Source organism: Mirounga leonina, unplaced genomic scaffold (genome assembly GCF_011800145.1).
Source record: "Mirounga leonina isolate KUSES-001 unplaced genomic scaffold, KU_Mleo_1.0 Mir_153, whole genome shotgun sequence".
In the NCBI taxonomy this organism is placed as follows: Eukaryota; Metazoa; Chordata; class Mammalia; order Carnivora; family Phocidae; genus Mirounga; species Mirounga leonina.
The window spans coordinates 10,650,330-10,673,307 of NW_023270387.1; the positions used below are offsets into that span (position 1 = coordinate 10,650,330).

At 49.3% G+C, this 22,978-nt stretch overlaps 1 protein-coding gene and 1 long non-coding RNA gene across 3 annotated transcripts in view; both read left to right on the top strand.

Annotated features, from left to right (window-relative positions):
- The window catches only part of ZBTB16 (zinc finger and BTB domain containing 16), a 187,135-nt gene extending 181,688 nt beyond the window's left edge, over nucleotides 1-5,447 (top strand). For both annotated transcript variants that reach the window (XM_035008982.1, XM_035008983.1), the window contains exon 7: nucleotides 6-5,447. In XM_035008982.1, coding sequence (XP_034864873.1) covers nucleotides 6-235 — 230 coding nt within the window. In that variant the 3' untranslated portion in view covers nucleotides 236-5,447. The remainder of the gene's footprint in view (nucleotides 1-5) is intronic.
- Nucleotides 5,448-14,633: 9,186 nt separating this feature from the next.
- Nucleotides 14,634-22,764, top strand: LOC118013250. The gene is made up of 3 exons (XR_004679973.1): nucleotides 14,634-16,621; nucleotides 16,879-17,056; nucleotides 21,999-22,764. It is a non-coding gene; the product is annotated as an uncharacterized LOC118013250 (long non-coding RNA).
- The last annotated feature ends 214 nt before the right edge of the window (nucleotides 22,765-22,978 follow it).

Here is a 22,978-nt window from a genome sequence, read left to right on the forward strand (position 1 = left end):
CACAGGTGAGAAGCCCTTCGAGTGCAAGCTGTGTCACCAGCGCTCCCGGGACTACTCGGCCATGATCAAGCACCTGCGCACGCACAATGGCGCCTCACCCTACCAGTGTACCATCTGCACCGAGTACTGCCCCAGCCTCTCCTCCATGCAGAAGCACATGAAGGGCCACAAGCCCGAGGAGATCCCGCCCGACTGGAGGATAGAGAAGACTTACCTCTACCTGTGCTACGTGTGAGCGGGGCCGCGGCCGCGGCAGGGGAGCGGGCAGCCGGGACAGAGGCGCTCCAGCGGGCCGAAGTCGCCGCCGACGGACTGGGCGAGGAAAGAGAAATGGGAAAAAAAGGAAAGAAAAAAAAGAGACAAGACAAAGGAAACCTGATAGCTGTCTGGCCTTGGAGTCTCTCTGGGGCTCCAGGTGACCTGACGCCCGGCCACGGCCCCTCCCTGGGCTGGGGGGGCCCTCTGTCCCTCCTCTCTGGCTGGAGGTTGGCCTCATTTTCTTGGGTGGGGGTGCAGGTGGTTTGCTCAGCTCAGATGGTGGTGTATTTTTCTTTTCCCTCCAGCCAGACCCCCCCTTTTGCATCCAAAAGTGGAGGCTGGGAAGGGGGCGAGGGGCCTCTGGTCAGAGCCACCCAGTCTGCCTGCCCCCTTCTTGCTGACTCCTCAGAGGAAGGGGGCTGGGGCAGGGAGGGGGCCTGCAGGTGGTGGGGCTGGGCCGGTCACGAGTCGATGGTCACATGGCAGCTCTGGTTTGCTGGGGCAGATTGGGGTGGGAGGCGCTCTCCTTCCCTTCCTACCACTCAGTTTATCTGTTGCTTTCCCCTGCACCGCCCCCCACCATTCTGCCACATCCCTCGTGGTGACCCCCTCAAGGTCTTCAGCAGCAGCTTCATGGCTCTTGCCCTTCCCCCAGCTCCCTGCCTCCCCGTGACTCCTGTCCTCCCAGTGCAGGTGGGGGTGGTGAGCATCTTCCTTCTCGCCCAGCCTCCCTAGCGGGGAAGCTGCGTGTGACTCCAGAGCCCCTACCCTGCCCTCAGCTTTCTGAGAACACAAAATAAATGGAGTACCCCACCCTCGTCCAGCCCTGTCATGAGCGAGGTTCCTGCTGAGCTGCTTTTGCTTCCAAAATGGGAAAACATAACTCACTATATACTGTCCCACCAAACCAACGCCAATCCCTACAACCCCTATTTCAGTCCCTAGGATAAGGAATCCACGTAAGGACTCATTGTCGGAGGGAAGGATGTGGATGTCCTTGCGGGGGCGGGGGCGGGGGGTGTTGCTGAGTTGTGCTGGGGACCCCAGCCCTGGTGCAGAGAGCGGCACAGAATTCCTGGCTCTCAGGGCACCCCCCACCCCCCAGTCCATAGGGAGGAGGAAGGAGAGGAGGAGGAGTTGAAAGCGCTTTGGCCCTTGTGTTATGTTTTGCTTCTTTTCTGTGTCCCCTGTTCCCCTGTTAGCACATTGTACTTGAATTACCTCAGTTTTTTGTGACCTCATGAGCTTTTTTAACCCCTGTATCTCTTTTTTGGTTGGGGGTTGGAGGAATAGGGAGGAAGGATGTTCTTTTCTGTTTCTTGTGTAAATTAAGAGTTGGTTTAATAGACTTCAGCTGGCCTGGGCCCTCCCCATCCCAGCTGGAGGGAGCTGTACGGAAGGAGGCGAGTACTCAGGATCTGAACGTGAGAGCCAGGGGTCAGCAGAAGGTGGGCGGAGGGGAGGGTGTGTCGGGGGCTCGCTGGAGTCACTGTTGGCTCTGCCCGGGGACCGAAGTCCTCTGCGCCCAGGAAGGGGTCAGCCTAAAACATCCTGGAGAAGATCCCACCTTTCTTACAATTAGCTGGGTGATTAGGGTCGAGGGGCCCATATTATTCAGATCCTGGCAACTGTGTGGCCCCAGCTCTGCGTGTGTGATCATGGTTGCCAAAATTGGTCTCTCTTCAGGGCTGGAGTGGGGACGAGCCAGGCTTTGTTTTGTTGCGTGAGGGTGGGGGTGTTGTTTTTCTAAAAGCTACCTCTTATGTTCTTCCAGTTCTTCTTTTGTTCCCTTCATGCCTCCCATTCTGCTGCTCTGCTCCCCCCCCTTCTCCCCAAACTCCCCACCCTGAATTTTGGAAAGCACATTTGCAATATTTGTGTTCACTTTGGGATGGGCCCTCTGTTTCATCTCCGGCTTTATTTGTCAGAGTTGTGTGTGTGTGTTTTCTTTCCTTTCTCTCTCTGAGAAAGTTGTGGCTGCCGTTTTTATCTTAGGTTTTTAAAAGTGGTTTCGGGAAGCGGTTTTGGGGAGAAGGGTTGTGAGGGCTCTGGGGAAGTCGGAGGGATGGGTGCTGCTGTGACTACCCCCCCCCACACCCCGTCCCTCGGTCCCAGCCCTCCTGCCCGCCCCTGCAGTCTCGCCCACCAAATCGGAAGGCCTTAAAAATTGTGTGTTGGGGGGGATATGAATTTGGGGGGACTGTCACTAGACTGTTGATGGGGGATTAGGTAGGGAGGATGCTATTTTGCAATTGTAATAATGACAGTGCTTTGGAAAGGAAAAAAAAGTTACACTTGAAATATGTGACTAGAGCTGTTGTCATGTTGATAATGTGAAAAGGAGGACATTTTCTGGGGGAGGGGGGCCGTCTGTAAGAAACCGTTATGCACTATGCTTCCTCCCCCAGTCTGGGAAGAAAGGGGACTGCTGGCCCTCAGGGGATCTGTAAATCCCAGAAAACCAATATTTTAACAGCAAGATAACATTCAACATTGGTGGGGAAGGAAAAAAAAAAATCAAACTATTCCATAGATCTAGCTGACACCTCTCACTCCCCGCCCCCACCGTTCCCACGCAGCCTGGGTCTCCTGCCCTATTCATAAAAGCTGAGAGGGTTGAGCTAATATTTACAAATTGTAATATTTTTGTAATGTTTGTTAGTTCCTTCGTCAGTTCTACAGGACCTTGCCCTTTCCTTTTGTAATGTGAATAGGAAAAAAAAAAAGACAAAAAAAAAAGTCCACCACCACCACCAAAATATCCCTTTGTCCGTGTGTTGCGCGCGTGCGTGTGTTTTTTGTGTGTGGTTGTGTGTTACATCATGCAGTATTGTTGTAATCTGGTGTTGCCGCATTGGACGGTACTAAATGAGCACCTGTCTGCCTCCCACCGTCCCCGAGGGACCCTAGCCGGGAAGTGAGGACAGAGAGGGTCAGGGTGGCGTCTGAGGGATACCGGGTGGGAGACGCCTTGCGCTGGTTTTGCTCTCCCCCTTCCTCCCCCATGGAGCCTCGACGCCCTGCAGAGAGTTCAGCATGCCTCATCATTCGGACCTTGCCAAGGCCGCCTTAGCCAGGCCTACTGGCCAAGGTGAAGATCAAAAAGTATATGGAATCTTTAGATGGGTCTGGATAAGGGGGGCTGGGGAGACGAGGGACGGTGGAGGGCACTGTCTCCCCAGGTGAGAGCTGAGTGTTCCTACTCCCCTCTTCCTTCTGCCATCTGGCCCCTTGGCCAGCCGCTGTCTTGAGCTGTGAACGGCTGACTCCCGAACTTGCTACGCCTTATCCAGCATAGCGAAGCTTCTCCAGCCCTGAAAGTCCAAGCTGGTTAACGGTCCCTTTCTAGCGTTCAGCTCCTACAGGCGTGTCCCTTAATGCTTTTGGTGACATTTACCCGTCATGTGCTCTTTCCCTATTCACTCCTTCATTCATTCAAAGCATTAAAATCCTATTTGTATATAGGATAGACAAATATAGAGATATATATATATAGCAAGAGAGAGATATAAAATAGTAAATATCATTGCTGCTTTGGGCTGCTTTGGAGGAGGCCACGGATAGCGGGAAGGTAGGTCTGGGGTACAGGGGTGGGGAGGGAGGCTGGGGGCCCCAGTGATTCAGTACAATCCAGGGATGCAATGCGGGCTGGTTTAATCTTTGTGCCTGAACAGTTTCTCCGTGTGTAGAAAACGAAACAAAACTGCTGCAATTTTTCACAAGTGTATAGTACCCTTCTGGATGCTGTTGGTCCCACCGGCTGCAGGGGTGTTAAGGCCCTGGAGAGAGAGGGCCACTTGGCTTACCTCCTTGGCAGGGGAGTGAGCAGTGGTGGGGCGGCCTCCGTACTTTGTCCATGAGGGCTGAGGGGCGGGGGGGGCAGGAGGGGATGTGTGGATGGTTCCCTGCAAAGAGCTGAACGAGAGTGAAAGATGGGGGCACCAGATGTTAGAAAAGCAGAAGAAGATCCGACTCTGTTCATTTTTCTGAGGCCTGTGTTCTGTCTTTTTCTACCCCATCTGGTTTCCTCCTTCCCGGGAGCTTCGTGGCGGCACTTACCTGGATATTTCAGCAGGAGGCGAGAAAGCCAGATTGACCCAGCTCAGGGATGCTGATGCGTGGAGGAAAAGGCAGAGCCGGGCCGGGAGAGGGGTGCAAGACAGACCAGGGAGGTTGGGTCAGGGGAGAAGGGCGGGGAGCGAGGGGTGCGGGGCCCCCCAGGCCTGCGAGCTGGCCGCCCTGCTTCCCTGGGTCCTCGGCGTCCCACTTTGCAGACAGGGTACCAGCCTCCTGGTGTGTGTCCTAGAATTCGTTCACGTTAGTGTGTTATGCATGATCTTTGTAAGGTTAAGAAGCCGTGGTGGTGCACCATGACATCCGACCCATATATATAAAGATAAATATATATATATATGTATGTAAATTATAGCACTGAGGGCCCTGCTGCCCTGTTGGACCAAGCAAAACTAAGCCTTTTGGTTTGGGTATTATGTTTTGTTTTGTCATTTGTTTGTTTTTGTGGCTTGTCTTACGTGGTGACAGCGCAAGTGTTAATCCGATCGCTCTGTATTACGGAATAGTGTTTTTAATTAATTGATGTTCTAGTTCATGTCTACCTCAGCACCTCCTCTTAGCCTAATTTTAGGAGGCTGCCCAATTTTGTTTCTTCAATTTTACCGGTTACTTTTTTGTACAAATCTCTCTCTCCCCGCCCCCATGCCCCCCATGCCCCGCCCCTGAGCGTCCCCACCCCTCCCCCCAGCCCCCCCCCGCCCTGCCCCCCCCAGTCTCGCTTGCCAACCCTACCTGTTCTCGTCCCCTGATGCTGTTCCCCCTGACGTTGTGCGGTCCTGGTCGCAGCTTTTCCGCATCTGCCTTCGTTCCGTGTAGATTGATGCGTTTCTTTGTAACTTCAGTGTTTCTGACAAGATTTAAAAAGGAAAAAAGAAAAAAAAAGAAAAAATGAATTTACTGCTGCAGGTTTTTTTCTCTCTCCATGTGTCACTAAGTGAAGTTTGTGCCTTCTATAGCAAAGAGAATATTTTTTACATCCTACTAACAGTAGATTTTTTTGTAGTGAACATTTTTTGTATTTTTATTTATAAGTCTCATAAGAAAAATAGCAATGTTCAGTTGTATACCTTGAATCTGCAGTTAGAAGAGAATAAAGTTAATTCAGTTGTCTCTGGCTTGAAGTGTCCCCTTTTTTTAAAAAAAAAAAAACTGCTTTGTCTTTTCTGCCTTTTCTTGGGTGGTTAACACTAGATGAACTGAGATTTCTGGCTGGGGATGGGGGAAAAGAAAGCTCTGGGGTAGTTATGTGGCCCTTTCTGTCATATTTACGAGGCACATACGTGCTCCACGACATCTTGTCTCATATTTTCTTAGCTTAAAAAATAGCATTCAGTACACTATGATTTGGTCCTTGGAACAATGTGTGAAGTCAGCACTGGTCCGTTTATTTCTTCAACATAGACGTTCGTGCGGCGGCTCGTACCAGTTCCTGCTGCGAGCCCTGGGAATACAGCAGGGACAGGACAGACAGACCCCTGCCCTCAGGGAGCCACAGAATCCTGCTCCCTGGCTCACTTGCGCTAGAACTTACTTGGGATCACGGATAGCAAATCGGGTTTGCTTTTCCCAGGACTCCAGAGGCAGGGCCCTCTCCCTTACGGAGACATCATCAGCTTCTTCCTGAAATTTCTCAACAAGAAGCTGCCACCCAATTTAAGGTCCCTGGGCCTGTGGCCGCCAGGTCCCGTGGAGAAAGGCAATGGGAACAGGAGGGAACAGGTGGGAGGTGAGGATGCAAACCCAACCTCACGGCTAGCAGAATAAAACATGCCTCCCCGCTCCTCTCCCGGTCCCTGGGCCAAGGCTGCTTCTCTGGGCCTTCCTTCCTCCCCCTGGGGATGGCAGCATTGCCCTGCTTGTCTAGAGCTAAAAACCCAACTCCACCTAATTCTAGACGCACTGGCCCAGCGCCTCTGCCCGAGGCTGTCCTACCTGTCCAGCCAGCTCCAGCTGAAACAAGCCATCCCCTCACCTAGACTTAGGGACCCAGCTTCGATTGCTGCTGCAGCCTCTGCGGGGTGTGAGACCAGCACCAAGCCTCAGGACGACCGGGCGACCTCCCCAGGTGGAGGAAGGGCCCAGGAGCACTCTGCCCCTTTCTTTCATTTTTCCCCTCTGCTCATCTCTCTCTATTCCTCTAATCTTGTCTTCTCTCATTATCTTTTTGGAGGTTCCTCCTGGCCTTTGTGTCTCTGTCCCACGTTCTTTTTCCTCTCCCCATATTGCTCCTCTTGGAAAACCATCCTTTGCCAAAAATATATTTGGTTTGCTTTTGAGTCTCTGCCCCTGTTCCTCCGCGGGCATCCCTTTCTTCTCCGGGTCCCTTCTCTGAGGTTCCCCAGGCCTCCGGCCCCTCCCCCCCGCCCCTCCCCCTCGGGCCTCCGCTTTCTCTTGACAGATGGGAGGGCAGTGAGCACTCCCTCTTTAAAACAACATTTAATCGCCGTTTTCTGTTCTTGGACATCAAAGCTGGGGCTTAGGGCGCTGCGCTGGGGTCGCTGTGGTGTGGGCTCTGGGGGAGAGGAGGTGAGTGAATAGGGGCTGGGCTGAATGGGCTTTGTGTGGCCGCTGGGGTCTGCCTGCTTTACATGCTCTTTGACCCAGATATGATCTCATGGAGAGAAAGGGGCCCTGGCTGGGCCAGCCTGAGAACGTTCTGGGGCCGGACTCCGTCCCCACCCTCCCGCCCCTGCCCGGCCCCGCTGCCCTCTGCCCCAGCCTGCAGGACGGGGCTGCCACGGGGGGGCGCTCTGCTGGGGTCAGAAGAGGGGCCAGGCCGCCAAGGGAGGGGCTCAGTCCCATCCCAGTGTTTCTGAGGAGGTGAGCTGGGAGCCCCGAACACACACGGTGCCCCTTCCCGGCCGAGGCTGCTCGGGTTCAGGTGGGCACTTGGGTCACATCGTCCCCGCCTTAACAGCTGTCTCCCCAGCTGCACTGGAGGGCTGCCCTCCTGCCAACGGTGGGAGAGCAGAGGCCCAGAGCCAGCGGAGACTTGCTAGAGACTCAAGCAAGTTGTGGCGGGTGAGAAGAGGCAGATGGCGAGCAAGGTCTGAGGCCAGGCCGTCTGTGTCCAGCTTAGCATCGCCAGGCCTCCCCACCTGGCTGCCTGGGGAGCCCCTCTCTCCTCCCACCCGGAGGGGGAAGGGGCTGAGGAGGCCTGACCCCAGGTGTTCCGTCCTCCCTCTGTTCCATCTTCCTCTTTGCCTTGCGGCAGCCAGACAAATTTTCCAAAAATGCAGATAGCATCATGTCTCCCCTTTGATGAAAGTGCCCGGTGGGGACTCTAGGATGGAATTCAAGCTCCTTCACAAGGCTCACAGCGCCTTCAGGGATCGATCCCCTGTGCTCACCACCCCAGCCCTGTCTCGGGATCACTCCCACGGTCTGCCCCCTGCTCTGGGCTCCAGACAACCGGGCCACGGGTGGTTCCTGGAAGACACTGAGCTCCGCCCCCCACTGGGCCTTTGCACACGCTGTGTCCTCTTCCAGGAACTGTACCCATACACGCATGCGCTGCCCTTCAGTCTGGCTGTCTCACCGTCTCATCTCCAGGGCTCGCGGGAACCTCACCTCTTGCAGGAAACCGTCCCCAGCCACTGATGCCGGATTGGGTGCCGCCCTGTGCACAGCCTCCACGGGACGGTTCGGGCCCTGTGATCACCGGCTTGCTTCAGTCTCACCGTCAGCCCCACGTTAAATTCCTTGCAGGCAGGAATTGTGTTGTGTATCTTCGTATTTGCAGAGCCTACCACTGGCTGGCACCCGCGAAGCACCCAATACATCTTTGTGGAATAAACAGATGAGAGACAGGGAGAAGGAAGGGGAGAGGCGGTTAGCATCTGGGGCTGAGGTTGCAGTTGCCAGGACCCGGGGAAATCGGAGAAGTAGGTGCACAGCACGTGTGTGCCCCCCGGCACAGGGGCTCCGGCTTCCTCTCGCAGGTGCCCGTATCCGTTCATGGAGACACTGAACTGTGATTCCCATGTGCAAAGAGAGGCGCAGCCAGCCCAGGACAGTGGCACCTTGCAGGCAGAGACCTCCCTGAGCATCGCTGGGGTGTGTGTGTGCACGCACGGAGACACCTGCTCCCCGGCCAAGACGGGGGACCGACCATCCCCCAGCTCCTTCTGCGGTGCTGGGTCCAACCCCACTATCCACACTCCTAGCCCCTGCCCCCTGGGGGCTGGCAGGAGGGCGGGCTCCTCTCTGGGCTGTGTTTTCTGCTCTCCAGGGGGTGCCTCAGTGAAAGTGAACTCACTCATTTAAACCTGACTCTGCAGGCCTGCCGCCCCCTGCAGCGCTAATTACCCTGTAGTTCTAAACTGATTGCTGTACACTAAGCTTAAGCCCTCCTTTATTTATTTACTGACTACATTAATAGCAAAGCCGCTGCTTTCTGCCCCTCCCCACTGTACACCGGCTGGCTGCACCCCGTTCCTCTGTGTCCCCCCCAGGAGATGGGGTGCAGAGATGCAGTCTGGCATGGAGCCCCCAAATCTGTCACGCTCATGGAGTCCCGGGGTCAGACAACGGGGAGAACAATGGCCTTTGTCCGTAAATAGTCCCAGGCCCAAGGGAGGGGGCTCCGTCTCTGGTTCTGACTCTTCCATAGAGATGGGAGCGCACAACACAGCCCAGCTCACCCCCGCCCCCCAAGAGGGATCTGTTTATAGGACACTCGGGAGCTTCCCTTGGGCTTTCACACCTCCCATGAGGTGCTGAGCACTGGCTGCATTTAGCAGATGGGTAAACTGAGGCTGTGGCTCTACAGCAGTCGGTGGCGAAGGTAGGGCTGGAAGCCAAGACTTCTCACTCCATCAGCCTTGCCCTTACCCCTCCAGCAAGCTGCCTTTCCCGATGTCCTCCCCCTCCTGGCCCCAGGCACCCCGGTCTGACACGTTCCCTTTGCTTGTGGGTCCTCACAGCTTCCACTCCTTGCCATGAGGAAAGAAGCCCGTGGAATCCACACCTCTCTCTCCCAGGTTTTTCTGCCTCATTCACACGCTTGCCCAGAATTTGCAGGAACATGGGCCCTAGAGCCTTTCCCAGGACAGACCTGAGCCACACCCCCAGCACCTTCCACGACTCCCACTGGGCAAGTCTGGGGAGTACCGGCCAGCTGCGGGCTTCCACGGGGGAGCGTCTGCCTGTTCTCCCATTCCGGGGCCAGCAGTGCCCATCGCCAAGCTGGATCGCGCTGCCTGCTTCTCTCAGTGCCCTCAGGTTCCATGAGGCAGATCTGGGCCCTGGCCTTGGGGCATGGCAGCATTCTGAAGACCAGATGGGCACCATCAGGGTGCAGCATATGGACCCATGGAATCAAGCACCCAGGCTTGACTTTGATTTGAAATAGCAGGGGGGTGCTGTGCTGGACCCCCTCTAAGGAAGAGGGGCAGTGGGGCTCTGGCAGAAAGAACATGGGGTTCAGAGTCAAGAGGACCTGGGTCTGAGGCCAGATCGCCATTCACTGTTTGACCTTGGCTGCAATTCAGAACTGCTCCAAGGTCCATTTTGTCAACTGTAAGATGGGGTACAGTAAGGTCTGCTCCTTCTACCCTCAGGACAGTCATCAGCTGGAAGAAGGCGTATGAATCAGATTTCTAAAAACCCTGGTGCTATAAAAATGAAAATTATAAGTGGGGGGACATGTTCAGGGCTGGTACGGGAGAGGAGCTGATGGCCCAGACATTCATTTCCAGGGAAGGAGCACCCCATAGCCAGGACTCAGGAGGTGGGGGGGCGGGTACTGCTGCTGGAGTGTCCGCCTCCTCTGTGGGCATTGCTGGGACTCTGTCGCCACCCAGTGGGCACTGGCTGAAAGCGCGTCTTGCTTGGGCGGGTCAGCAAAGGGACTGGGAAGGGGTGTCCCGCTGTAAGCGGCTTTGGCTCCTTTGGGTCCCCTGCTATACCGGGTTGGGCTGGATAGAGGGAGGATGTGGTCCAGACTCACATCAGAGAAAGAACAGTAACTACTTGGGAGGAAGTTCAAATGGACTTTCCAGAAGGTCTCCTGAGTCAGTATTTCGATCCTGACCCTTTTTCTCCTACTTTTGCCCCCACTGACCAATTGGTCATACCCAATGAAACTCCTTCCATTCCAAGAGGCTGGATTGGAAGATGTTGTCAGCCAGTCCAAACCCCAGGCATCCATGGGCCCTCATCTTAACTGAGGGAAGGTCAGCCTCGGTTGGAATCCAGCTCCTCAAAAGCTTTGCTACTGGGAGAAGCAGGTAGGCCCAGGAAGGGTTGCACGGTTTGCTGAGTGCCCAGATCTGGCTCACTGAGGGCCTGAGAGGTGACAGCAGAAGGCTGCCTGTTGGCACCTCCAGCCGTCTCAAATGAATGCAACTAAATGGTTTGGAAGACCCCTCCCAACACTGGACTTCCGACTCTGTGACTCTCACCGCGTCTAAAGATCCTCAGCGCAAAGGATACATCGGGCCTCATATCACCTGTTAGCACCTCTTTGAAAAGCAGCATTTCACTCTTGAGTTTCTCTCTCTGCCTAGCTGGTGTGGTCTTTAGCTTAAGTGAGCTTCTAGTGACACTGGGTGGTGGCAAAGGGGAAATGCATGTATGATGGATAGTCTGATGAAGGTAAGGATTTTCCCTAATAAATCCCTATCTGGGAAAGAGGGAGTCACAGAATGGCAGGAGTGGGTAGGGAGTGTGTGTGTGTGTATGGCGGGTGGGGGCTGGACCTCACCAGTTTGACATGATTAATATTCACCTTTTCTCAGAAATCTCTTGCCAATTAGCATTCCTCCTTAACACCCTATCCCAAGCAGTTGTACTTGACCTTTCCCTTAATTCCCCACAGCACAGCTGAGATCAGGCTGGTATATTTAAATTAGATTTCTCGGAAGTCTCAAGGACAACAAAAGAAAATAAGCACCAAGAACAACATAACATTAGCCCAGCTCTCTGCTTGCTTGCCTTCGGGAGACAGGGGCCATCTTTAATCCCCGCTACCCAACCCCCCAGAAGCCCAACTAAGACGGACCCAAAGTGACTGAGTGACAAGTCCTCCTATCAAAGGTCAACTCTTCCCCTTGGGCTCTGACTGTCCTCCTCTCCATCCTTCCAAGCCTGTTCCTTCTTTCCCCTTCTCTCTGCTGCATCCATTTCCCCCTCTCAACCAGATCATTCCCATCAGCTTACACACATCTCCCAGTTTAACCAGCCTTCCCCTGATTCCACCGTCCCCTTTGGTTGCCATCCAAACCCACCTCCTTCACACGGCAAAAATCTAGAGAGAGCTGTGATTAGACACTCTCTTCTTCGTTTTGCTTACAGTTTTTGATCTGAGTTTTGTCTCTGTTACTCCATTGAAATTGTCTTGTCAAGCTCCTCAGCGGCTCCATCTTCCAAAATACAATGGCTCCTTGGCGGTCTTCCTCCTACTTGATCTCTCAGTAGTGTTCTACATCACTGACTCCTTTTGGAAACACTTACTCTCCTGGTTTCTCCCCTACCCCACCGGCTGGTGCTTGTCAGTCTCTTTGGCTTGCTCCTTCCTCTTCCTCTGCTAGAACTCTGGATATTCTATTCGGCTATCTCCCAAGGCTTCCGTGAGCCTCTTACCTTGTCTGTCTACTTCTGCCCCTTTCAATCACATGGCCACACCCAGCTGCAAGGGAGACAGGAAGATGTAGTCCAGCTCTATTCAGAGGATGGAGAGATTGGTTTTTGGCGAAGAGCTAGCGCGTTCTGCCACAGTCTGCCCTTCTAGTCACCATATATCTGTGTAGACTCTTCTTCCCACTCAGAGAACATACTCACCCCCAAAGAGGAATGACCGAAAATCCCATCCCGTCGTTTGCATCTACTCTGAAATTCGGGATCTCTGGGTGCTGTGCACTCCTTGCCATCAGCTCTGTGAACCAAAAGCTGGCTATCTGTATATAGGTTTATGGCCAAAATCAATGACAGTAGTCCATCCTATGAAATGTCAGAATGGGAGCGCCTGGGTGGCTCAGTTGGTTGAGCGACTGCCTTCGGCTCAGGTCATGATCCTGGAGTCCCGGCATCGAGTCCCACATCGGGCTCCCTGCTCGGCGGGGAGCCTGCTTCTCCCTCTGACCCTCCCCCCTCTCATGTGCTCTCTCTCTCTCATTCTGTCTCAAATAAATAAATAAAATCTTTATTTATTTTTTATTATTTTTTATTCTTATGTTAATCCCCATACATTACATCATTAGTTTTAGATGAAGTGTTCCATGATTCATTGTTTGTGCATAACACCCAGTGCTCCATACAGAATGTGCCTTCAATAAATAAAATCTTAAAAAAAAAAATTAAAGAAAGAAATGTCAGAACGGTTTGTGAGCTGTTTTCTGCGCTCATCAGTTTTCTCTCCTTCCTCGATATATATGAAGACCCTATTTTCCTTGCAGTTTGGGGTGGCCAGGTGACTGAGGTCCCCCAACCACGTGTGAACGGGGGTCCTTGGCACTGCTGTTGGACGGAGGCTTTTAAGGGGCAGGACACCCCTGCATTAGATTCCCAAGGCTGTCATGAGAAATCACCAGAACTTGGTGGCTTAAACCAACAGAAATTTATCCTCTCACAGCTGGGGAAGCCAGAAACCCGAAACCGAGGTGTTGGTAGGGCCTCATTCTCTCTGGAGACTCTAAGGGAGAATTTTTTCTTGTCTCTTCCAGCTCCTGGCGGCTCCTGTGTTCCCTGGATTGTGGCGGCCCCTCTGCCTCTGTCTCCACATGGCCTTCTTTCCCGGGGAGCTCAGTGTGTTGTTGCCTGTCTCTTTTAAGGACATGCTCAGTGGATTTAGGGCCCACCCTTACCCAGTATGATCTCATCTCAATCCTCACCTTCATCACACCTGCAAAGACCCCATTTCCAAGTAAGGCCATATTCTGAGGTCAGCGTGGGCGAGAATTTTGGGGAAACACTGTCCAATCCACCTCGACCCCCTTTATAACAAAAGCCCCATTGGGCAGTAGGAAGAACAGAGTGCACGCAAGTCCCTGGTCCAGAGAAGTGGTGGAGTCCTGGTACACCAGTATCTGTGAAGATCCCCTGCCCTGGCAATGGAGAACGTTCTTTAATTAGACCTTGGATCTCCTATCTTGGAAAAACGCCCTAGTCCACTGTTCTCTGAAGCCTTTGGGGAATCATTTCTTGACTCTTGTCTGCCCTGGCCACATCTGAAGTGGGTCTCGGACCTGGGCCTCCCTTAGGACCGCACAATTTCACCACTAGCCCAATTCCCACTTGTACAAATTTGGGGGACTGAGTATGGTTTTAAGCTCCCACAGTCCAAGGCTCGTTAGGCTGGGTTCATGGATTTTTGCCAATTCAGTTTCTTTAAAAATAGCCTTCTGACCTATGCTTCCAATCCATTCTTCATGCTAGTAACCACGCCTAAAGTTCTTTCTTAGACATAGTTGTCAAACATGCTTTTATTGTTACTATTCTTCTTATTGATTTTCCTCTCCCTCAAATCCGAGCTTCCTTGTCAGCTTCCCGCTGGCTACCTTGGGGCCGCCTGAGAGAGTCAGCTTGGGTGGGAAAGGCAACACTCTTAATTTGATGTTTGCCACAGAACCAAATCCCTTTGTAAGAGGACTTTAAATAATGAGCCTTCATTGCCCAAAGACTTGTCCAGTGTTATTTCCTGTAATTTAGGGCACAGAAGCAGTCCGCTCACCTATATCCAAGAAAACACACACTTCTTGATCTTACCCTCACCCCCAATTTTCTTTCATTTCTTCTTGGAAACTTGTCATTTTTTCCCCTGAATTCATCCCTCGATAATAATATCTTGCTACAAACCTGGACATCAACCATCATATGCCAACATTCTGCTTCTTTCCTCACGGTTTCTTAGAGCTTCAGGCTCAGGATCCACTTGGTCTACCTTCCGGGTGATTGCAGGCAAGAATTTCCCTAAATGTATCATTCCTCCCCTGCAGGGGGCCTCGTCTTTTCTAGCCAAGCTCTCCTTGCTCCTAAATAATCTGGCCACGTCTACCTCTCTGATCCGTCTACCTCACTGCCTCCCATCTGCTCCCAGACACAGGACTTTGCAGGTGCTGTTCCTTCTGCCGAGAGCCCTCTGTTCCCTCAATCTTTGCCTGGATGCCTCCTTCTTCTTCTTTTTTTTTTTTTTTTAAGATTTTATTTATTTATTTGACAGAGAGAGACACAGCGAGAGAGGAAACACAAGCAGGGGGAGTGGGAGAGGGAGAAGCAGGCTTCCTGCTGAGCAGGGAGCCTGATGCGGGGCTCGATCCCAGGACCCTGGGATCATGACCTGAGCCGAAGGCAGATGCTTAACGACTGAGCCACCCAGGCACTCCTGGATTCCTCCTTCTTGAGTAACTCAGGTTTCAACTCAAATATTGCCTCCTAGTGGGATCTACCCTGACCATTCCATCTAAAGGTGGTTTATTCGGGGCATCTGTGTGGCTCAGTTGGTTAAGCGTCCAACTCATGATTTCTGCTCAGGTGATGATCGCAGGGTCATGAGATCAAACCTGCACTGGGCTCCACACCCAGTGAGGAGTCTGCTTGAGATTCTCTCTCTCCCTCTGCTCCTTTCCCTGCTGCCATGTGCATTTGTGCGTGCCCTCTCTCTGTAAAATAAATAAATCTTTTAAAATAAAATAAAAGTTGAGTAAAAGTTGTTTTTTCATTGCATTTAGCACCATCTGACATTCTCTTCTTTATCTGTTTACTTGTCATGGTCCATGTCTGGTTTCCTCTCCAAACACACAATTTTAGTTCCTTGTTGAAATATTTTTTTACTGAACAGTTTCCAAGATACACAAAAGTAGGATAATATGATGGACCCCTCCTAAAACCTGTCACCTGGATTCAACATTCTCAAGATTTTACCATGCTCGCTTCATCTACCCTTCTTGCTTTCCTTCCTTCTTTTTCTTTCATTTTTCTTTTCTTTGTTTCCGCTGAAGTCTTTTAAAGAAAATCCGAGGCATAATGTCACTCCCTCCCAACGCCCGCTACATACTGGTATTTCTTCAGTGGCATTCACACACCTTCAAAGATTAGCAATAGTTGCTCAGTATCATCACTTAGTCCATGTTCAGATTTTCCTGATTGCCTCAAAACTAACTTTGTAGATTTGCTCTCTTTGGATCAGGAGCCAAACTAGGACCGTGAGCTGCATCCCTCAGATCTCCTCCCAACCATGCTGTTGACTTGTTGAGAAAAGGGCTGATTACAGCTGACCCTCCAACAACATGGGTTTGAACTGCGCAGGTCCACTTACAGTGATTTTTTTTCCCATAACTACAGTCCAGCACTGTAAATGTATTTTCTCCTCCTAATGATTTTCTTTTCTCTAGCTGACTTTATTGTGAGAACACAGTATATTATGCACATAACATACAAAATATGTGTTAATTGACAGTTCATGTTATCGGTGAGGATTCCGGTCAACAGTAGGCTATCAGGAGTTAAGTTTTAGGGGAGTCAAAAGTTCTGTGCAGATTATCAACTGCGCAGGGGCAGTACCCCCAACCCCCACGTTGTCAAGGGTCAACTAACTGTATTATTAACTATTGAGTTGTAAGATGATGAGGGCCCAAAATGGAGCTGGGTAGTGGGAGTGCAAAAGACAAAACGGTCTGAGGAGATGTTGTGGAGGAGTCTTCTGGTTGACCCTGCCTTCTGTCTGTCCACTACACTCTCTGAGGCATCAGGAGTTACAAGACCACCAGTGTCCTTGCTCCCTCTTACAGGGTCTCTGGTGTGACAGCTGACAGAAACCCTCAGATGAGCTAATTGTATCTCTTACTTTAGTAGTTTGCTCAGCTTCTCCCAGCTGGGCAGAACATTTGTACAACCCTCCCACTTCTTCACAAAATTCCCTCTTTATCTTGCTTCCTCTGAAGCTTGTTAGGAGAGAGTCCCCATACACGATGCTTCCTGTGGTTTCCGGACCACCTGTGCACCAAAACCCATGGGGTTTGTTCTGTTTCTTTCTTTCTTACTTTCTTTTCTTTCTTTCTTTTCTTTTCCTTCCTTCCTTCCTCCCTCCCCCATAGGCTCCACACCCAAGGTGGGGCTTGAACTCACGACCCTGACATCAAGAGTCAAATGTTCTATCGACTGAGCCAGCCAGGCATTCCTGTTCTGCTTCTGTGAAAACTACAGTCAAAGCAGCTCGTTCCCTACCCCAGACCTTCCGAATCAGAACTCGTGGGCATGTTCCCTGGAATCTGTCGTTTCAACCACTTTCCAGATGACTATGAAAAAGCGGATTCACAGACTTTTATCAAAAACCTCGCAGAATACACCAATGGTATGAGTCATAAGATAAAGTGTGTAAAGGATTTCTGCTAGCAGAATTACGACTCCTTTGGAGCCAGTCATCCCCACCTTTTTTGCTTGTGCATATGCTTTTCATTACAGTTTGTTCACGTACCCCAATATTTGTTTATGCTTTATATACACATACTACTGTACTACCATATTAGGTATAAAACATACTAAAATATAGCAGTTTTAAAGATTTAACAAGTACATAAAAATAGAAGTTCTAATATTCACTTCTTGCAGCCTGGAGGTTTTTCTTGGACTCCCATCTGTGGATGACTGCTCTGGGATATTCTCAGCCAATTGTCCTTTGCCTGAGGCTGCCCCAGGAAGTCCAGTATGAAGAGCTTCCAGATATCATGAAAAACTCCTTAATCCTGGATAATTCTTTATCATAACCTCAAATCCTGCTTGGAGAGAGGTTTGTCTGATTCACCTGGCCTGAATTTTTTCTCTACAATGTGACCAGGGGAACTTTCCCATATTAGTTGCTGAGCGAGAAAACAGACACATCTGTCAGCAGTCCAGGTGGGGTTGGGCCCCAGCCCCTATTCTTCCTGTGGCCCTCGTGGATCTCTGGAGCTCAGGGCATAAAAATTCCTAATGAATGTATTTAAGGCTGCAGAGAGAGAAAAGGCAATTAGGGCCCAGAGGAAGCAGAAGACAAACTGAGGTAAGGAGCCTAGAACTTGCCATTTCTGGGGCTCTTGGTTCCTTCCCATAGATCTGAGTTTCCATCAGGTATCATTTTCCTTTAGCCTGAAAAGTTTCCTTTAGTATTTCTCAGTGCGGGTTTGTTGGTACAAATTCTCTCAGCTTCCACTGATCTGAAAATGTCTTTACTTCACCCTCATTTTTTGAAGAGTATCTTTGCTGGATATGGAATTCTGGGTTGACAGTTATTTTGTTTGTTTGTCTAGAGATTTAAGAATGTCATTCCTTCTCTCTGACCTCCACTGTTTCTGATGAGAACTCAGCCATTATTTGTGGCATTGTTTCCCTTGACAGAATATGTCATTTTTCTCTGGATGATTTCACAATTTTCAGAAGTTGAACTATATGATGTGCCTAGTTGTGACTTTCTTTACTTGGGAGCTTCCCAAGCTTTTTGGATCTGTAGGTTGGTATGTTTTACCAAATTTGGGCAAGTTGTAACTAATTTTTCTTCATATATCTTTTTCTACTGCATTTTCTCCCTCCTTTTCTTCAGGGATTCTAATTAGCTATATGCTATACAGCTTTATATTTTCCCACAAGTTTCTGAGGCTCTGTTCATTTAATTTCGATCTTTGTTCTCTTTCTTCTTCAGACTGAATCATTTTTATGGCTCTGTCTTCAAGTTTGTGGGCTCTGACTTCTGCCATCTCCAATCTGCTTTTAAAGCCACCAGTGAATTCCTCACTTCAGACATTGTATTTTCAGTCTAGAATTTCTTTACAAAAGTTCCGTTTCTCCGTCGAGATTCTGCATTTGTTGTTCATTAAGACTATATTTTTTTCTTTAATTCCTTGAACACATTCATTATAACTACCTTAAAGTCCTGGTCTGTTAATTTCATCATGTAGATCATCTCAGAGTCTGTTTCCATGGATACTTTTTTTTTTTTTACAGGTAACATTTTTCCTAGTTATTGGAATACCTTGGAAGTTTTTATTGTAAGTTAGATATTGTGGGTGATCTATTGGAAAGAGTCTGGATTATGTTGTTTGCCTTTAAAGAGTGTTGTGTTTTGTTTTGGCAGGCAATTAATTTATTGGAAGATTTCCTTGCCCCTGTCAAGCCTTCGTTTAAGGTTTTGTTAGGGTGAATCTAAAGTAGCCTTTATTCTAGAACATGATCCTTCTTCCCAAAGCATAAATTTTCTGGTACAGCAGCTGAATGCTGTAACAAGAGGATCTCTCCACGCTGGCGGGAACCACTATGTGACCGCTAGTTTTCCCATTCTCTGCTTAACTCCTTAGCAGCCAATCTCTTACGAAGTCTCAACCTGTACCTACTCAGCCCAGTTCTCGACAGAAACTGACAGCGAGCCCCTAGTATGGCTTAAATTGTGTTCCCCCCAAAAGATACATTGAGGTTCAATCCCCCAATATTTCTGACCATGACCTTTATTTGGAAATAGGGTTTTTAAAGAGGTCATTAAATTAAAATGAGGTCATTGTCGTGGGTCGTAATCCAGTATAACCAGTGTCCTTCTAAAAAGGGGAAACTGGACACAGAGAAAGCCATGTGAAGATGAAGGGAAAGATCAAGGTGATACATCTAGAAGCCAAGGAATGTCAAAGACTAACGCAATCACCAGACACCAGGGAAGAAGTGTGGAACAGCTCCTTACCCACCCACATTCTGACACCTTGATCTCAGACTTTGAGCCTCCAGAACTGGGAGACAATACGTTTCTGTTGTTTGAGGCCCCCCCCCGGTTTTTGGCACTTTGTATGATAGCCCTAGTAAATGAATGCACACCCACAGAGACTTTGTGGGGGTCCCCATGTGACCCCCTCCTCCCTGGCACCGGCCCTCCAAGTTCCATCTGGTCTACAGCTCCGAACCCTGATCTTTTTCTTCTCAGCTCAGCAGGACGGCTGGACCCTTCTTGGGTTCCACCTTTTTGTGCTGTAGTCCAGAAAGTGTCCCCAGGCGGAGAGCTGGAGGAGGCTGGGCTCACTTGATGTGATTGCAGTTGTGCGCTCTCTCTTGTCCAATGACGGAAGACAGCAGGGTCACACATTTGGTCCAGTTCGGTAGTTTTTACGGTGAAAGGCAATACTAGTATTTGTTACTCTGCCATGGTCAGAAGTGAAATTTCTGTTCTAAATTCTTTGAGTTATTTATTTTGAATAAATTATTTGAACTCATTTATTTCTCTTGACACCTCTATGAGGTAGATAGATTGTTAACCTCATGAGTTCCAGATTAAAAAAAAAAAGATTAACTATAACTGGTCCAAGGATACATCTTATAAATGATAGAGGTAGACTTTGAATCTAGGCAGTTTAACCGTAGAGTCCATGCTCTTCAGTATTAACCAACGATCTTAACGTAACAGGTTTCAACGAATGTACTTTGAATGAAGGAATAGATGGCTGTCTCTTCTACTTCATTGCCCATTTACCTGATAGTCCACCTGCCCGTGAAAATCCCAACATCACATCGACCTAGTGTGTTCACTTCTTTTCCACCCAGACTTTTAAGCACTCTGGAGAAAATCACACTGAACTTCTACCAAGACTGAACTCCTACCAAGTTATCTGGACCTTTGAAAATAGCTAATAGTTCTGTCTTTCCCTCATCTTTGCCTTCCATTGGCTGTTGGTTCTGCCTTAAATCTCAAACACCTGTACCTCCCTCCTCATTTTCAGGAAAAACACAATTTCTAGCTGTGAACTCTCAGATTCCCACTCATTTCTCTAAATTTGACTTGCGTTGGCACGTATCCTTGCCTTTTGCTCTACTGTGAAAATATTTAGTGTTTCTCTCTCTTGTCTAAGGCATATCCACGTGTGGCTACGGCTTGATGCCTTTCTCCCCCTTTGAGCCAAGTGTTTGGAAGTCTTGTTTTTCTTCCCTGCATCCTCATCACCCTCTCCTCTCCAGCTCATTCCCTCAACTCCAATCTGGCGTCTGTACTCATCCCCTATTCATTAATTAATGTTGGCTTTCCTTTGATTAATTTTATCCTTATGCTTTCTTTAAATGTATTTGTTATCATTTTAACTTCTTGATCTGGATCCCTAATTTATTATTTTTTACTGTTCATTAATATCAGTATTTAAGATCATGAGTTTTCCACTGCTGTGTATCTTATAGATTCTCCTCTGTGGGACAGTTTTCTATATATTTTAAAATTTTTGTTTTCCTTTCCTCATTGATCCAAGAGTGTTTAAGAGAAAATTTAAAAATTTCTTTGTGGTAGAGTATCTTTTTTGTGTGTGTGGTTTTGTAATGAATATCTATTTAATTGCATTTTAATCAGAGAATTTTATTTTATATTATTTCTACTTTGGGGAAATTTTATAATTTCTCTGTTGTTTTATATACAGTAAATTCTTGAATATTCCATGGACAGTTTTAGCAAAAGGTATACTTTCTGTATTCAGACTACAGAGCTCAATATATCAATTAACTAAATTTGTGTTATTAATTACATTTTAATTTCTTCTTTATTAAAGAAAAGGTGAACATAGGGAACCTATGCCCTTTCCCTGAGTATGGGCTAGGAAGTGTCAGGACCCCAGACTTGTCCCTACTCTCAATATGGCGCCAAAGCAGAAGAACTGTTAACCATGGTTGCTTCACGGCCCAGAGCGTCCTGAGGAGTGGGAGAGTGATTTCCCTCGCTCCTGAGTGGGGAATAATAGGGCAGAGGGAGAGAGACAGGCATGGAGGTTGCATAAAGGGGATGTTGTAACTCTTGTTAATCAGTGATCTGGGACCACATTATGCAATGGAATCTTCGTAGGTGCCAGCAGCGTGGACCAAGGCCAGCTTCCCCCCACCCCCTGGCACCACATAAATTCCCCACTCCCACCCCACCCCCACTCCTGGTGAAGGAAGACTCTAAGTGATTGAGATTTAATGTCTACCACCCATTTGAATGGGACTTGAAGAATAAATTCAGTTCAGTTATAGAACAAGTATTTTTTGCATGTTCATTCCACATCTGTAGCTCCAGCTCAGATCTCTCTGTGCATTCTAGACTTACATCTGAGTTAGATTAGGCTTTTCAGCCTCAAGCTGAGCATGCCCCAAACTAAAGCCATCTCTGCTCATTGTCTCATCTTCACCCCTCAACTAAAATCTGTTCTTCTTGTCTTTCCTATTTTTCTAAATCTTGTCCACATCCAATAAGTTGTCTGGGGCAGAAACCAGGTATTGTGTGAGGGGGTGTAGTTCAGAAAATGCTAAAGATCAAAAACAAACTAAGGCATATCCATTCTGTTAACAACCATATATACTGGGCTTCACAGGTGAGTTACTTTAAGAACTGGGCATCCTTTTAAAATAGTTTGAAAAACCACTGTACAGGAGAGGATGCAATGCAGTGGAGTAGAAGAGCCTAGAAACCCTTCCATACAAGCCAAAGCCACTGAAAAGCCTGGAGATTGGGGTCGCACTAGAGAGTGGGGTCCACTGCTGGAGGAGGCAGCTAGAGAGGAGGATGGGAGTTGCTGAGTGTGGCAGAGGTGAATGGCCAAAGGGAAGAGGGTTCAGGGAACATTTTTCATTGGCTGTTTTGGTCTTTATCCAAGTATTTGAGGGCAGGCAAAGTGACTGAGCCTGAGCTGCATCAAGAAGGGCCCAGGGCATCAGACTGTCTGCTCCTTCCTGGACAAAGCTCACGATTCTCCATGGCTCTCCAGGAATCCATGGGGCTGGATGTCTACAAGATGTGTTTTGAACCCACAGCCTACCTGGGCTACTTCAAGACGGGCCAGAGCTCTGTGGGTGATGAGTTCCTCCATTTCCTGCTAAAATGCTACAACACCACTTTTAAATCAGGTGCTGGTCTCCTTGAACCCTGGAAGAGGTTTGTGGGAGGAAGGGTGGGCATGGAAATTTTAAATTAGGTGCTGGTCTTCTTCAACCCTAGTGCAAATTTACTGTGGGATGGGGGAAGGTAGCCAGGCAATTGGCAGGAACTCTGGACTTGGAGATAATGTGGAACCTCCCTACAGGCTGATTTTAGATATACTTGATGTATGGTACTAGGTGGGATGCCCTAAACATTTCTGAGGTCTCTGGGTCAAGATTTTCTCCTCCCATAAAATCTAAGAGCTGTGGTCTTTGATGGCACTGAGTAGCCCTGTCTTCTCCCTATCCCTGTCAAAAAGAAGCTGCAAGGGGCATCAGTGTAGGAAGCCTTTTTCCAAATTCAGTGCAGGAAGCTTTCGTTCTCTGCGTGATTACCACTGTGGCCTGTGAAAACATCATGGGTGGGTGCCTCTCAGATTTGCCCCTAGGGGAAGAATGGTGTTTGGCAGGCTGGATCATTAACATCAAATAATGGGTCTCTTTTCATGATTCACATGAGAAGGAAACATAACCCCATAGCATAGCTAGAATTTCCCTGATGAACAACCTCCTGCTATCAAATTTTCTGAAACCTTTGATGCTTGCCTCCATTTATCTGCCACTGTAACCTACAGGTAACACCAATGAAGGGGAAACAAACAAAATGTAGCAGCAGAATCCAGGAGCAGGTGAGCAGTCTTCATTCAATAGCGGGCCGGGACCCCTCGGTCCAGCTAGTTTTCTCTCCTTGCCACCCTGTTGTTTATCTTGGAAGCCCCTTGCCAGAGTCCAAATGCTACTGATATTTTGTGTTAACCCAGTCTCTCCC